The sequence below is a fragment of the Sebastes fasciatus genome, chromosome 4 (assembly GCF_043250625.1).
Source record: "Sebastes fasciatus isolate fSebFas1 chromosome 4, fSebFas1.pri, whole genome shotgun sequence".
In the NCBI taxonomy this organism is placed as follows: Eukaryota; Metazoa; Chordata; class Actinopteri; order Perciformes; family Sebastidae; genus Sebastes; species Sebastes fasciatus.
In genome coordinates, this window is record NC_133798.1 from 27,235,109 (window position 1) to 27,248,191 (window position 13,083).

At 43.8% G+C, this 13,083-nt stretch overlaps 1 protein-coding gene and 1 long non-coding RNA gene across 4 annotated transcripts in view; both read left to right on the plus strand.

The window, feature by feature from the left end:
* The window catches only part of LOC141766404 (sodium channel protein type 4 subunit alpha B-like), a 36,807-nt gene that overhangs the window by 14,180 nt on the left and 9,544 nt on the right, over positions 1–13,083 (plus strand). For 2 of the 3 annotated variants that reach the window (XM_074633267.1, XM_074633266.1), the window contains exons 14-26: positions 916–987; positions 1,091–1,180; positions 1,455–1,811; positions 2,489–2,654; positions 2,800–2,936; positions 3,709–3,784; positions 4,612–4,766; positions 5,043–5,216; positions 6,779–6,892; positions 7,274–7,561; positions 10,430–10,480; positions 10,632–10,763; positions 11,096–11,197. In XM_074633267.1, the coding sequence (XP_074489368.1) occupies positions 916–987; positions 1,091–1,180; positions 1,455–1,811; positions 2,489–2,654; positions 2,800–2,936; positions 3,709–3,784; positions 4,612–4,766; positions 5,043–5,216; positions 6,779–6,892; positions 7,274–7,561; positions 10,430–10,480; positions 10,632–10,763; positions 11,096–11,197 (1,914 nt within the window). Of the gene's footprint in view, positions 1–915; positions 988–1,090; positions 1,181–1,454; positions 1,812–2,488; positions 2,655–2,799; positions 2,937–3,708; positions 3,785–4,611; positions 4,767–5,042; positions 5,217–6,778; positions 6,893–7,273; positions 7,562–10,429; positions 10,481–10,631; positions 10,768–11,095; positions 11,198–13,083 lie in introns of all 3 variants that reach the window. The other variant, XM_074633268.1, reaches the window with a different exon arrangement.
* On the plus strand, positions 11,206–11,893 carry LOC141766413 (uncharacterized). The gene is made up of 2 exons (XR_012593624.1): positions 11,206–11,387; positions 11,521–11,893. It is a non-coding gene; the product is annotated as an uncharacterized LOC141766413 (long non-coding RNA).

Here is a 13,083-nt window from a genome sequence, read left to right on the forward strand (position 1 = left end):
ACAGACCATTTCTACGTATAGTATAGTAGACCGTTGCTATGTATAACAGACCGTTGCTATGTATAATAGAACATTGCTACGTAACACAGGCCGTTGCTACGTATAGTATAGTAGACCGTTGCTATGTATAGCAGACCGTTGCTATGTATAATAGACTGTTGTTATGTAAAGCAGACCATTGCTATTCATAGCAGACAGTCGCTATGTATAACAGACCGTTGCTACGTATAGTATAGTAGATGTTGCTATGTATGGCAGACCATTACTATGTATGACAGACCGTTGCTACATAAAACAGACCATTTCTACGTATAGTATAGTAGACCGTTGCTATGTATAACAGACCGTTGCTATGTATAATAGAACATTGCTACGTAACACAGGCCGTTGCTACGTATAGTATAGTAGACCGTTGCTATGTATAGCAGACCGTTGCTATGTATAATAGACTGTTGTTATGTAAAGCAGACCATTGCTATTCATAGCAGACAGTCGCTATGTATAACAGACCGTTGCTACGTATAGTATAGTAGATGTTGCTATGTATGGCAGACCATTGCTATGTATAACAGACCGTTGCTATGTATAACAGAATGTTGCTATGGATAGCAAACCGTTGCTATGTATAACAGACTGTTGCTACGTATAACAGACCATTGCTATGTTTAGCAGACCATTGCTAAGTATAACAGACCTTTGCTATGGCCACAATTCTGATATTGGATTCTGGAGGACTGTTTTTGTGTCAAATTATTGATTTCTTCAGTAAGTATCCGTATAATAAGCGGGATAATGAACAGCTAGCGGGTCATTGTTGTGAAATAAACCCCTTCAGGGCGATGCACCTGACCTCTGATCCCTGACACCTGACCTCCAACCTCTGACCTCCGACCCCTGACCTCTGACCTCTTTCAGGCCTTTACAACAATCTTCGCGGCTGAGATGGTCGTCAAACTCGTGGCCATGGACCCGTACGGATACTTCCAGGTGGGACTTCCTGTTTGTTACCAGCTTAGTGTTGATGACTGACAGCTGTTCCCATGGTAACATGTCTGTTCCCATGGTAACGTGTCTGTTTCCATGGTTACAGGTGGAATGGAACATCTTTGACAGTATCCTTGTCGTATTCAGTCTGCCGTGGCTGTCTCTCGACGTCTCAGGTCTCAGGTTTCTTATACTGGTCAGTGGAACGACATCTTCAATATAACTGTCTACCTGTCTACCTACCTATCTGTTTGTCTAACTGTCTACCTACCTACCTACCTGTCTGTCTAACTGTCTACCTACCTACCTACCTACCTGTCTGTCTAACTGTCTAACTGTCTACCTACCTGTCTGTCTACCTGTCTGTCCACCTGTCTACCTACATGTCTGTTTACCTGTCTACCTGTTTACCTGTCTCCTTACCTGTCTACCTATCTATCTACCTGTCTGCCTAACTGTCTCCTGTGCAGATGCGGATGTTGAGGCTGGCCAGGTGGTGGCCGGCCCTCCATGTGTTGCTAAAGGTCATCTGGACCTCGGTGAGGGCTCTGAGGAACCTGACTCTCGTCTTGCTCATCATGGTCTTCATCTTCACCGTGGTCGGCATGCAGCTGTTCCAGCAGGACTACAAAGACCATGTCTGTCGGATCTCCATGGACTGCCAGCTTCCTCGCTGGCACATGTGCGACTTCTTCCACGCCTTCCTCATCATCATCAGGGTCCTGTGTGGAGAGTGGATCGAGACCATGTGGGACTGCATGGAGGTCTCAGGTCAGACAACATGTCTGATCTTCTTCATGATGGTCCTGGTCATTGGAAACCTGCTGGTGAGTCTTCACAGGTAGACATTTTTTGACCTGAGCCTGGTCCCTGTACGTCACTAATCCTCCAGTCCAGAAGGTCAGCTGTAGCTACAAACAGATTCAGGTCTGGGGTCAAAGGTTCAGGGTTTTTGTTTTGAATCTGGCTGAACAATATTTATACCAATAAAGGTACAGGTCCTGAGTCTGTTCTGGACTCTGGATCTGAATCTGAATCTGTTCCTGACCTTATTGCAGGTCTTGTATCTGTTCCTGAGTGTGTTCCTGGTCTGGTTTCAAGTCTTGAGAGTGTTCCTGGTCTGGTTTCAGGTCCTGAGTGTGTTCCTGGTCTGGTTTCAGGCCCTGAGTCCATGTGTTCCTGGTCTGGTTTCAGGTCCTGAGTGTGTTCCTGGTCTGGTTTCAGGTCCTGAGTGTGTTCCTGGTCTTGTTTCCGGCCCTGAGTGTGTTCCTAGTCTGGTTTCAGGTCCTGAGTGCATGTGTTCCTGGTCTGGTTTCAGGTCCTGAGGGCATGTGTTCCTGGTCTGGTTTCAGGCCCTGAGTGTGTTCCTTTGCGCTGGTTTCAGGTCCTAAATTTGTTGATGGTCTGGTTTCAGGCCCTGATTGTGTTCCTGGTCTGGTTTGAGGCCCTGAGTGTGTTCCTGGTCTGATTTCAGACCCTGAGTGTGTTCCTGGTCTGGTTTCAGGTCCTGAATCTGTTCCTGGCCTTGTTGCTGAGCTCGGACAGCAGTGAAAGTCTGGTGGCTCCAGAAGAAAAAGAAACAAACAACTTTCAGATCGCCATGAGCCGGATCAACCGGGCTGTGTGTGCTCTGCTGGGAAAGAAGACCCATATGAACCCAGACCCCCCAGGTAGGACCAGAATCAGAACCAGAGCAAGACTTTATCAACTGACTCATTTAGTTGAGGTGAAACCGTTAATAACGAGTGTGGAGTTACTGAGTTCACTGTAAATCTCAGATTTTATGACTGAATGTATTTTGTATTTGATGGTTAGAGGTCGACGGTCAGGAGGTCAACAGGAAGCAGTACCTGGCCTTGACCTTGGTAACCACAAACCAGCCGATGTCAGAGGTCAAGGCCCCTGCCGATGCCGCGAAGACGCCTAAAAATAAAGAAGAGAAAGAGAAAAAAGTAAATTGTTTTTCATTCTATTGATACCTGAAGTGTAAACTGGCCTTTGTGAAATGTAGAACTAATTAAGTCAACGCACCAAGAGACGTAGATGTTTAAATTAACAATTTGGCCGATACCGATGTTTAAAATAACAATTTGGCCGATACTGATGTTTTTGTTTATTTCGTTTTTGCTGTTATTTATTCCTCTTTTGTTCCAGGGAAACAAAGACCTCTTAAGTATAAAACAATAACTTAACTAATTTAGCATTTCATCACTCTGTCTCTGAATGAGCACAAATTCAATCATTTATGAAAAAAACTTTAATTAAGTTTTTTATAATTTTTTTAATAACAAGAAGTCTTTTCAGCTGCTAAACAACTACCGACTCAATGAGGAGAATGTTTCAGTACAGGCTGATAGATGTACTTGTAACAGAATATTTCTTAACTGTGGTATTAGTACTTTTACTCCTTTAAAAGATCTGAGTACTTCAACCAATCACGTCACAGTTTACTGGACTGTCAGCTGCATAACTGACATGAACAGTTTTTATTGTAATAAATTGATTTTCACCACGGAGACATTTTACACATCGTGGAGAAAAATCAAAATCAAAATCAAGTGAATTTGAGTGAAGTGAAGAGCTCATGATTGCAAGTACGGGACAGATCCATTTGTTTCATAACAAAATCAATTGAATTGATCAAAACTAATTGTATAGAAACATGTGAGGGTTCAGACCGTTGGTGAGTTCTAATAAACTAAAATCTGTTCACTGTTTGTTCAGAAACATCCTGACGTCCAGCAGCACCAAGAAGACAAACACCAGAGAGGAGACACACCTGACGACTGCTGCAGCGACAGTACGAGTCTTTCTGTAACAGTGATGGAGAACAGGAGCCAATAAATAATCAATAACAGCCCAACCAGTGATCAATAACAGCCCAATCAGTGATCAATGAGCACCATAAAGTGATAAATAACAGCCCAACCAGTGATCAATAACAGTCCAATCAGTGATCATTAACAGCCCAATCAATGATCAATAACAGCCCAACCAATGATCAATAACAGCCCAATCAGTGATCAATAACAGCCCAACCAGTGATCAATAACAGCCCAACCAGTGATCAATAAGAGCCCAACCAGTGATCAATATCAGCCCAATCAATGATCAATAACAGCCCAATCAGTGATCAATAACAGCCCAGCCAGTGATCAATAACAGCCCAACCAGTGATCAATAACAGCCCAACCAGTGATCAATAACAGCCCAATCAGTGATCAATAACAGCCCAACCAGTGATCAATAACAGCCCAACCAGTGATCAATAACAGCCCAACCAGAGATCAATAAGAGCCCAATCAATGATCAATGACAGCCCAACCAGTGATCAATAACAGCCCAATCAGTGATCAATAACAGCCCAACAAGTGATCAAAAACAGCCCAATCAGTGATCAATAACAGCCCAACCAATGATCAATAACAGCCCAATCAGTGATCACTAACAGCCCAACCAGTGATCAATAACAGCCCAATCAGTGATCAATAAGAGCCCAACTAGTGATCAATACAAGCCCAATTAGTGATCAATAACAGCTCAATCAGTGCTCAATAACAGCCCAATCAGTGATCAATAACAGCCCAATCAGTGATCAATAACAGCCCTGATATGTCTGTGTTTCAGAGTGTTGCCGTTGCTGTCCGTTCCTGGACATAGACACGTCCCAGGGTGGAGGGAGGGTCTGGTTTAACTTCAGAAGAGCCTGTTTCTCCATCGTACAACACAAATGCTTTGAGACCTTCATCATCGTCATCATCCTGCTGAGCAGCGTAGCTCTGGTGAAGACATCAAACATTAATATATTTATTATTACTAGTGTGGTCAATTCATTAAAAGAAGTTAATCACATGATTGTGTGTGATTAATCGCAAATTAATCACGATTAATTGTGATTAATTTGCGATTAATCACACTTTTTTTAAAAAATGTTCAAGTATTTAATACTCTTATCAACATGGGAGTGGACAGATATACTGTCTGTCTGCATGTAGAGTGACATGAGACTGGTCCTGACACACCTGGCCAGGTGTTAACATCAGTGTGTCTGTCAACAGGTGTTTGAGGATGTCCACCTGCAGCAGCGTCAGGTCTTAAAGATGGTTCTGGAGAGAGCAGATCAGGTGTTCACCTTCGTCTTCCTCATGGAGATGCTTCTCAAGTGGATCGCCTTCGGACTCAAGAAATACTTCAGCAGCGCCTGGTGCTGGCTCGACTTTCTCATCTTACACGTAAGATTGAGATCAATAACTGTGATTATTGGTGATATATTGATCGTCAGCTGTCTGTTAAAGCTGACTGTCAGTTCAGGATTAACCTCATCGGAAACTGACCTGCAGGTAGAGACTACACAAACTGGAATGGTCCCAGTACCAGTTGGTACTGGGTAAACTGGTCCCTGTATTGTTTCTACCAGTTGGTACTGGGTAAACTGGTCCCTGTATTGTTTCTACCAGTTGGTACTGGGTAAACTGGTCCCTGTATTGTTTCTACCAGTTGGTACTGGGTAAACTGGTCCCAGTATTGTTTCTACCAGTTGGTACTGGGTAAACTGGTCCCAGTATTGTTTCCACCAGTTGGTACTGGTAAACAGGTCCCAGTATTGTTTTCTACCAGTTGGTACTGGGTAAACTGGTCCCAGTATTGTTTCTACCAGTTGGTACTGGGTAAACTGGTTCTAGTATTCTTTCTACCAGTTGGTATTGGGTAAACTGGTCCCAGTATTCTTTCTACCAGTTGGTACTGGGTAAACTGGTCCCAGTATTGTTTCTACCAGTTGGTACTGGGTAAACTGGTCCCTGAATTGTTTCTACCAGTTGGTACTGGGTAAACAGGTCCCAGTATTGTTTCTACCAGTTGGTACTGGGTAAACAGGTCCCAGTATTGTTTCTACCAGATGGTACTGGGTAAACTGGTCCCAGTATTGTTTCTACTAGTTGGTACTGGGTAAACTGGTCCCTGTATTGTTTCTACCAGTTGGTACTGGGTAAACTGGTCCCTGAATTGTTTCTACCAGTTGGTACTGGGTAAACTGGTCCCTGTATTGTTTCTACCAGTTGGTACTGGGTAAACTGGTCCCTGTATTGTTTCTACCAGTTGGTACTGGGTAAACAGGTCCCAGTATTGTTTCTACCAGTTGGTACTGGGTAAACTGGTCCCAGTATTGTTTCCACCAGTTGGTACTGGTAAACAGGTCCCAGTATTGTTTTCTACCAGTTGGTACTGGGTAAACTGGTCCCAGTATTGTTTCTACCAGTTGGTACTGGGTAAACTGGTTCTAGTATTCTTTCTACCAGTTGGTATTGGGTAAACTGGTCCCAGTATTCTTTCTACCAGTTGGTACTGGGTAAACTGGTCCCAGTATTGTTTCTACCAGTTGGTACTGGGTAAACTGGTCCCTGAATTGTTTCTACCAGTTGGTACTGGGTAAACAGGTCCCAGTATTGTTTCTACCAGTTGGTACTGGGTAAACAGGTCCCAGTATTGTTTCTACCAGATGGTACTGGGTAAACTGGTCCCAGTATTGTTTCTACCAGTTGGTACTGGGTAAACTGGTCCCAGTACTGTTTCTACCAGTTAGTACTGGGTAAACTGGTCCCAGTATTGTTTCTACCAGTTAGTACTGGGTAAACTGGTCCCAGTATTGTTTCTACCAGTTGGTACTGGGTAAACTGGTCCCAGTATTGTTTCTACCAGTTTGTACTGGGTAAACTGTTCCCAGTATTGTTTCTACCAGTTGGTACTGGGTAAACTGGTCCCAGTATGGATGTTAACCCTGTGTTGTCTCTTCCAGGTGTCTCTGGTGTCTCTGGCAGCGGACTGGTTTGGATTCTCTGAACTGGGAGTCGTCCGGACTCTGAGAGCTCTGGGGCCCCTGAGGGCCCTGTCTCGCTTCCCTGGCCTGAGGGTGAGACAGGCACTATACTACTATACTACTATACTACTGTTAATATACTAATATGCTATTACTATAATACTGTTAATTACTACTATACTCTTACTATACTACTGTTAATTACTACAATACTACTGTTAATATACTCATATACTATTACTATACCACTGTTAATTACTACTATACTAATACTATACTACTGTTAATATACTACTATACTAATACTATACTATTCAGGGTTTTGCCTGATCATTGTGTATAATGAGATGTTTTTTGAAGCCTTAACTCACCAATAGAGCCTCAGCTTGTGTACGGTTAGGAGAGAGAGACAGAAGAGACGCACAGCTGTGTGCAGGTGTTTATCTGTCTCCCTCTCTACCTGTCTGTGTACAGGTGGTGGTCCAGGTTCTAGTCCGGTCCGTCTCGTCCATGGTTAACGTGCTGCTAGTGTTCCTGTTCGTCTGGTTAGTCTTCAGCGTCATGGGAGTGAATCTGTTTGCTGGGAAGTTTTATTACTGTTTTAATGACACGTCAGAGGTACACTTCTTATCTGAGGACGTGGAAAACAAGACTATGTGTCACTCTCTGATGTACTTGGAAAACACCAGCGAGGTCCACTGGAAGAACTCAATCTCAAACTACGACGACGTGCCGAGTGGTTACCTGTCGTTGCTGCACGTGGTCAGTGTGAACACTCTCATTGTGAACATTCAGTGTGAGCTAGAAAACAATGAATCCAGGCTATAAACTCACTGATAACACTATGATCATTCCTATAAAACCAGGAGTTGAAGACTGTGTAGTTCACATATGGAGCTCATTTCCTGCCACAACGCAACAAACTAACAACAGTTGTTTTATTTCTTACGGTTCACTAACAGACACAGCGTGGTTTGCAAATACAAAACATAGCCTACATATCAAATAAATACACATCATATTTCTAATGCTTCACAATGTCTTACAAGTACAAAAAAATATATATTTTACAAGTACAAAAGAATATATCCTACAAGTTCAAAATAGCATTAACAAACTAATGCATTTTTGTTTTGCAAACACAAACAAACTAATCAAACAATACACATCATATTTCTAATGCTTCAGAAACAACTATGACTTACAAGTACAAAAAAATATATCCTACAAGTATAAAAAAATATATCCTACAAGTACAAAAAAATATATCTTACAAGTACAAAAAAATATATCTTACAAGTACAAAAAAATATATCCTACAAGTACAAAAAAATATATCTTACAAGTACAAAAAAATATATATTACAAGTACAAAAAAATATATCCATTCTCTTCCTCTTATCTGGGTCTCAGGGGCAGCAGGCTTAGCAGGGAATTCCAGACATCCCTCTCCAGCAACATTTTCCGTCTCTTCCTGCGGGTCCCCGAGGCGTTCCCAGACCAGATATATAAGCTCTCCAGCGTGTTCTGGGTCTACCCCGGGGCCTCTTACCTGTTGGACGTGCCCAGAAAACCCTGGTGGAGGCCAACACCCACCGGAAACGAGTATACGGCCACAGCTCTCTTTTTGGTTATACAAGGACCGGATGGCTCGTAACAGCGACCCCGGTACCCCATATTCCCACAGTACCCCCCACAGGACTCCCCGGGGGGACACGATCGTAAACCTTCTCCAAGTCCACAAAACATCATGTAGACTGGATAGGCAAACTCCCATGACCCTTCCAACAGCCCTACGAGGGTAAAGAGCTGGTCTACTGTTACACGGCCAGGACAGAATCCGCATTGTTCCTCCTGGATCTGATGTTCAATTGGTCTGAACCTCCTTTCCAGCACCCTAGAATACATTTTCCCAGAGAGGCTTAGCAATGTGATAATTGTGAGCACACCCTCAGGTCCCCCTTTTTAGAAATGAGAACCACCACCCTGTCTGCCATTCCACAGGCACTGTCCCCAACCTCCACGCAACACTTAAGAGGCGTGTCAGCCAAGATAGCCCAACAATGTCCAGAGCCTTCAGCATCTCAGGGTGAATCTCATCCACCCCCGGCGTCTTGCTTCTGAGGAGCTACCTCAGCGACCTCTAACAACAATATGGACAAGCCTTCCCCTGAGTCTTCCTCCTGCTGAACACACAAGCCCTGCCTTCCCTTTCTGAGTCGTCTAACGGTTTTCCAGAACTTCCTTGAGGCCAACCGAAAGTCCTTCTCCGTGGTCTCCCTGAACTCCTCTGACATCCGGGTTTTTACTTTGGCGACCGCCACAGCTGCAGCCCTTCTGGCCAACTGGTACCTGTCAGCGGTTTTCGCCGGTTCTTAGGTTGCCGCCACGACAGTCACCGATGACCTTCCGACCACAACTCCTAGCAGCCGCTTCCACAATGGGGGCTTTTAACATGGCCCACTCAGATTCGATGTCCCCAGCCTCCCCAAGGATGCACAAAAAAATCTTCTGGAGGTGGGAGTTGAAGACCTTGCAGACCTCAGGGGCCTCAGCCAGACGTTCCAAGTTCACCCTCACGACATGTTTGGGTTTACCAGGTCTGTCCGGCAGCCTCCCCTGCCATCTGATCGAACTCACCATCTGGTGGTGATCAGTTGACAGCTCTGCTCTTCTCTTCACCCGAGTGTCCAAGACATACAGCCGCAGATCTGAGGATACGACCACAAAATCGATCAATGATCGTTGGCCTAGGGTGTACTGGTACCAAGTACACTTATGAACCACCCTATGCTCGAACATGGTGTTTGTTATGGACAATCCATGACTAGCACAGAAGTCCAACAACAAAGCATCACTCGGATTCAGATCAGGCAGGCCGTTCCTCCCACTCACCCCCCCCCACCCAGGTTTCTCCATCAACGCCCACGTGAGCGTTGAAGTCCCCCAGCAGAACTATAGAGTCCCCAGTTGGCGTCCTTTCCAGGATGCCACCCTGAGACTCCAAGAAGGTCGGGTACTCTGAGCTGCTGTTTGGTGCATAAGCACAAACAACAGTCGGAGATTTCCTTTTAGCGACTCGCGGTCACAGAGAGGCGACCCTCGCTAGTATTCACCTCGTTCACATCTCGTCCTGGGAGAACTCCAACACGCTCAGCCGGGGGCTCGTGAGTATCCTTACACCCGCCTGGCGCCTCTCACCCTGGGCAACTCTGGAAAAGGCGAGAGTCCCCTAGACGCTTTCCGGCGATCTCCCCTCCCAGGTCTGGCTCCAGGAGGGGGCCCTGGTTTCCCTATTCCAAGCGAGGTTACACAAGTCTGTTCAGTTCGTATCATCAGGGTCTGTGATTCGCTCTCAGTCTGGCCCCTCCCCTGGGACCATTTTGCCTTGGGAGACCCTACCAGGAGCTACAGCCCCTGAAAAAAAAATTTAATAAAAAAATAAATATATCCCACAAGTACAAAAATACAGTATATCCAAGTTCACTGTTTTCTTTATGAAGTTCTGTGTTGTTTCTCACGTTTGGCATTAAACCTTCCACAGTGTTTTTAGCCTGATAATTTAAGCTGAGTTAACATTAGAGAACAAACTTAAATTCTTTATGAAGTTCTGTGTGGTTTCTCTGTCAGGCGGCATCAGACTGGATGGACATCATGTACTCCGCTGTGGACTCCACACAGGTCAGTACACCAACTGGTAGCTTTACTGGTATTAAAGCACTTCTACTGGTCCTGACACTGTGTGTGTGTGTGTGTGTGTGTGTGTGTGTGTGTGTGTGTGTGTGTGTGTGTGTGTGCGCGCGCGCGCGCGTGCGTGTGTGCATGTGTGTAGGTGGAGTCTCAGCCAGTCTATGAGTCCAACACCTCCATGTACTTGTACTTCATCAGTTTCATCATCATCAGCTCCTTCTTCACCTTCAACCTCTTCATCAGAGTCATCATCGACAACCTGCAGGGAGACAAGATACGTCTTTATACTGAGAGACAGACAGACAGACAGACAGACAGACAGACAGACAGACAGACAGACAGACAGAGTCTTTATTTTGGTCTTTACTTTTGTCTTTACTTTGGTGTGTAGCCTACTTGTGTCTGTACTTTTGTCTTTACTTTGGTGTGTAGCCTATTTGTGTCTGTACTTTGGTCTTTACTTTGGTGTGTAGCCTACTTGTGTCTGTTCTTTGGTGTGTAGCCTACTTGTGTCTTTGCTTTGGTCTTTACTTTGGTGTGTAACCTACTTGTCTTTAGTTTTGTCTTTACTTTGGTGTTTACTTTTGTCTTTATTTTTGTCTTTACTTTGCAGGGAAACCTATTTTAATGACAGAGGAGCAGCAGAAATATTGCAAGGCTCTGAAGGAACGTGTGATGAAACCTCAGAAACCTGTTCCACGACCTCAGGTGGGTTCTTCTGTCACACTGTGTTCCAAGCACACAGTAAATACAGAGTAGAGTTCAGAATAGAGTTCAGGCTAGAGTGCAGGCTAGAGTTCAGAATAGAGTTCAGGCTAGAGTGCAGGCTAGAGTTCAGAATAGAGTTCAGGTTCAAGTTCAGGCTAGAGTTCAGGTTAGAGTTCTGAATAGAGTTCAGGTTAGAGTTCAAAATAGAGTTCAGGCTAGAGTTCAGGCTAGAGTTCAGGTTAGATGATCAGAATAGAGTTCAGAATAGAGTGCAGGCTAGAGTTCAGAATAGAGTTCAGGTTCAAGTTCAGGCTACAGTTCAGGTTAGAGTTCAAAATAGAGTTCAGGCTAGAGTTCAGGTTAGATGATCAGAATAGAGTTCAGGTTAGAGTTAAAAATAGAGTTCAGGCTAGAGTTCAGGTTCGAGTTCAGAATAGAGTTCAGAATAGAGTTCAGGTTCAAGTTCAGGCTACAGTTCAGGTTAGAGTTCAAAATAGAGTTCAGGCTATATTTCAGGTTAGAGATCAGAATAGAGTTCAGGTTAGAGTTCAAAATAGAGTTCAGGCTAGAGTTCAGGTTTGAGTTCAGAATAGAGTTCAGGTTCAAGTTCAGGCTACAGTTCAGGTTAGAGTTCAAAATAGAGTTCAGGCTAGAGATCAGAATAGAGTTCAGGTAAGAGTTCAAAATAGAGTTCAGGCTAGAGTTCAGGTTAGAGTTCAGAATAGAGTTCAGGTTCAAGTTCAGGCTACAGTTCAGGTTAGAGTTCAAAATAGAGTTCAGGCTAGAGTTCAGGTTAGAGATCAGAATAGAGTTCAGGTTAGAGTTCAAAATAGAGTTCAGGCTAGAGTTCAGGTTAGAGATCAGAATAGAGTTCAGGTTAGAGTTCAAAATAGAGTTCAGGCTAGAGTTCAGGTTAGAGATCAGAATAGAGTTCAGGTTAGAGTTCAAAATAGAGTTCAGGCTAGAGTTCAGGTTAGAGATCAGAATAGAGTTCAGGTTAGAGTTCACAATAGAGTTCAGGCTAGAGTTCAGGTTAGAGATCAGAATAGAGTTCAGGTTAGAGCTCAGAATAGAGTTCAGAATAGAGTTCTGGTTAGAGTTCTGGGATAATGTTAGCTGGAGCACTCTAATAGAAACCAGGTTACTGTACAGGCTGTAAACACCTGATCCAGGTTTTTGCAGGTGTGTCATTAACTCAAATTAAATAGTATTTAGTCAGCAAACCAAGAAGCATGATGGGAAATGATGTGATTGCAGTCAAGTAATACGTGTAATTGTATTGAACCGTTCGGTACAGGACGTTCGGTTTGGTCCGCGACATCCTTTCGGTTTGCCCTGTGACCCAAACAGCTGTTCATGTCTAATCTACCGATATGTCTAATTATTTCTATTCTATTGTCATATTTAATGTCTCTACTGAAATGTCCTGTGTTGAACAATAAAATATTATAAATATTCATACTATTATTACTATTTACTTATTTATTTATTAAACTTTTAACCCGGCTGCTTCCCAGAGAAGCATAAAGTGAGCGATGGACATAAATGGAAGTTATAAAAATCCAGCAAAGAGAATTTGAGATCAATCTCAAACTTTGTCAAGGATCCAAAATGGAGTCCAATAGACCACAGACCATGGATGTAGAAGAGGTTGTGTCCTGTGCTTTTGCCCTGCGTGTTAATAAATAGCCTACAACTCCATTAAATTCTGTTGATGTCATGCTACTAGCACTACTAACTACTGGCCGATAGACGGTTGTTTGGGAACAGAGACGTTAATACATCCACCACGGTACAGGCTGACAGCATACAGCCCATGGTTGTATTAGAAGATAATAAAAGTGATGAACTACAGCCAATATATCCATTATTACAGCCGTAGCAAG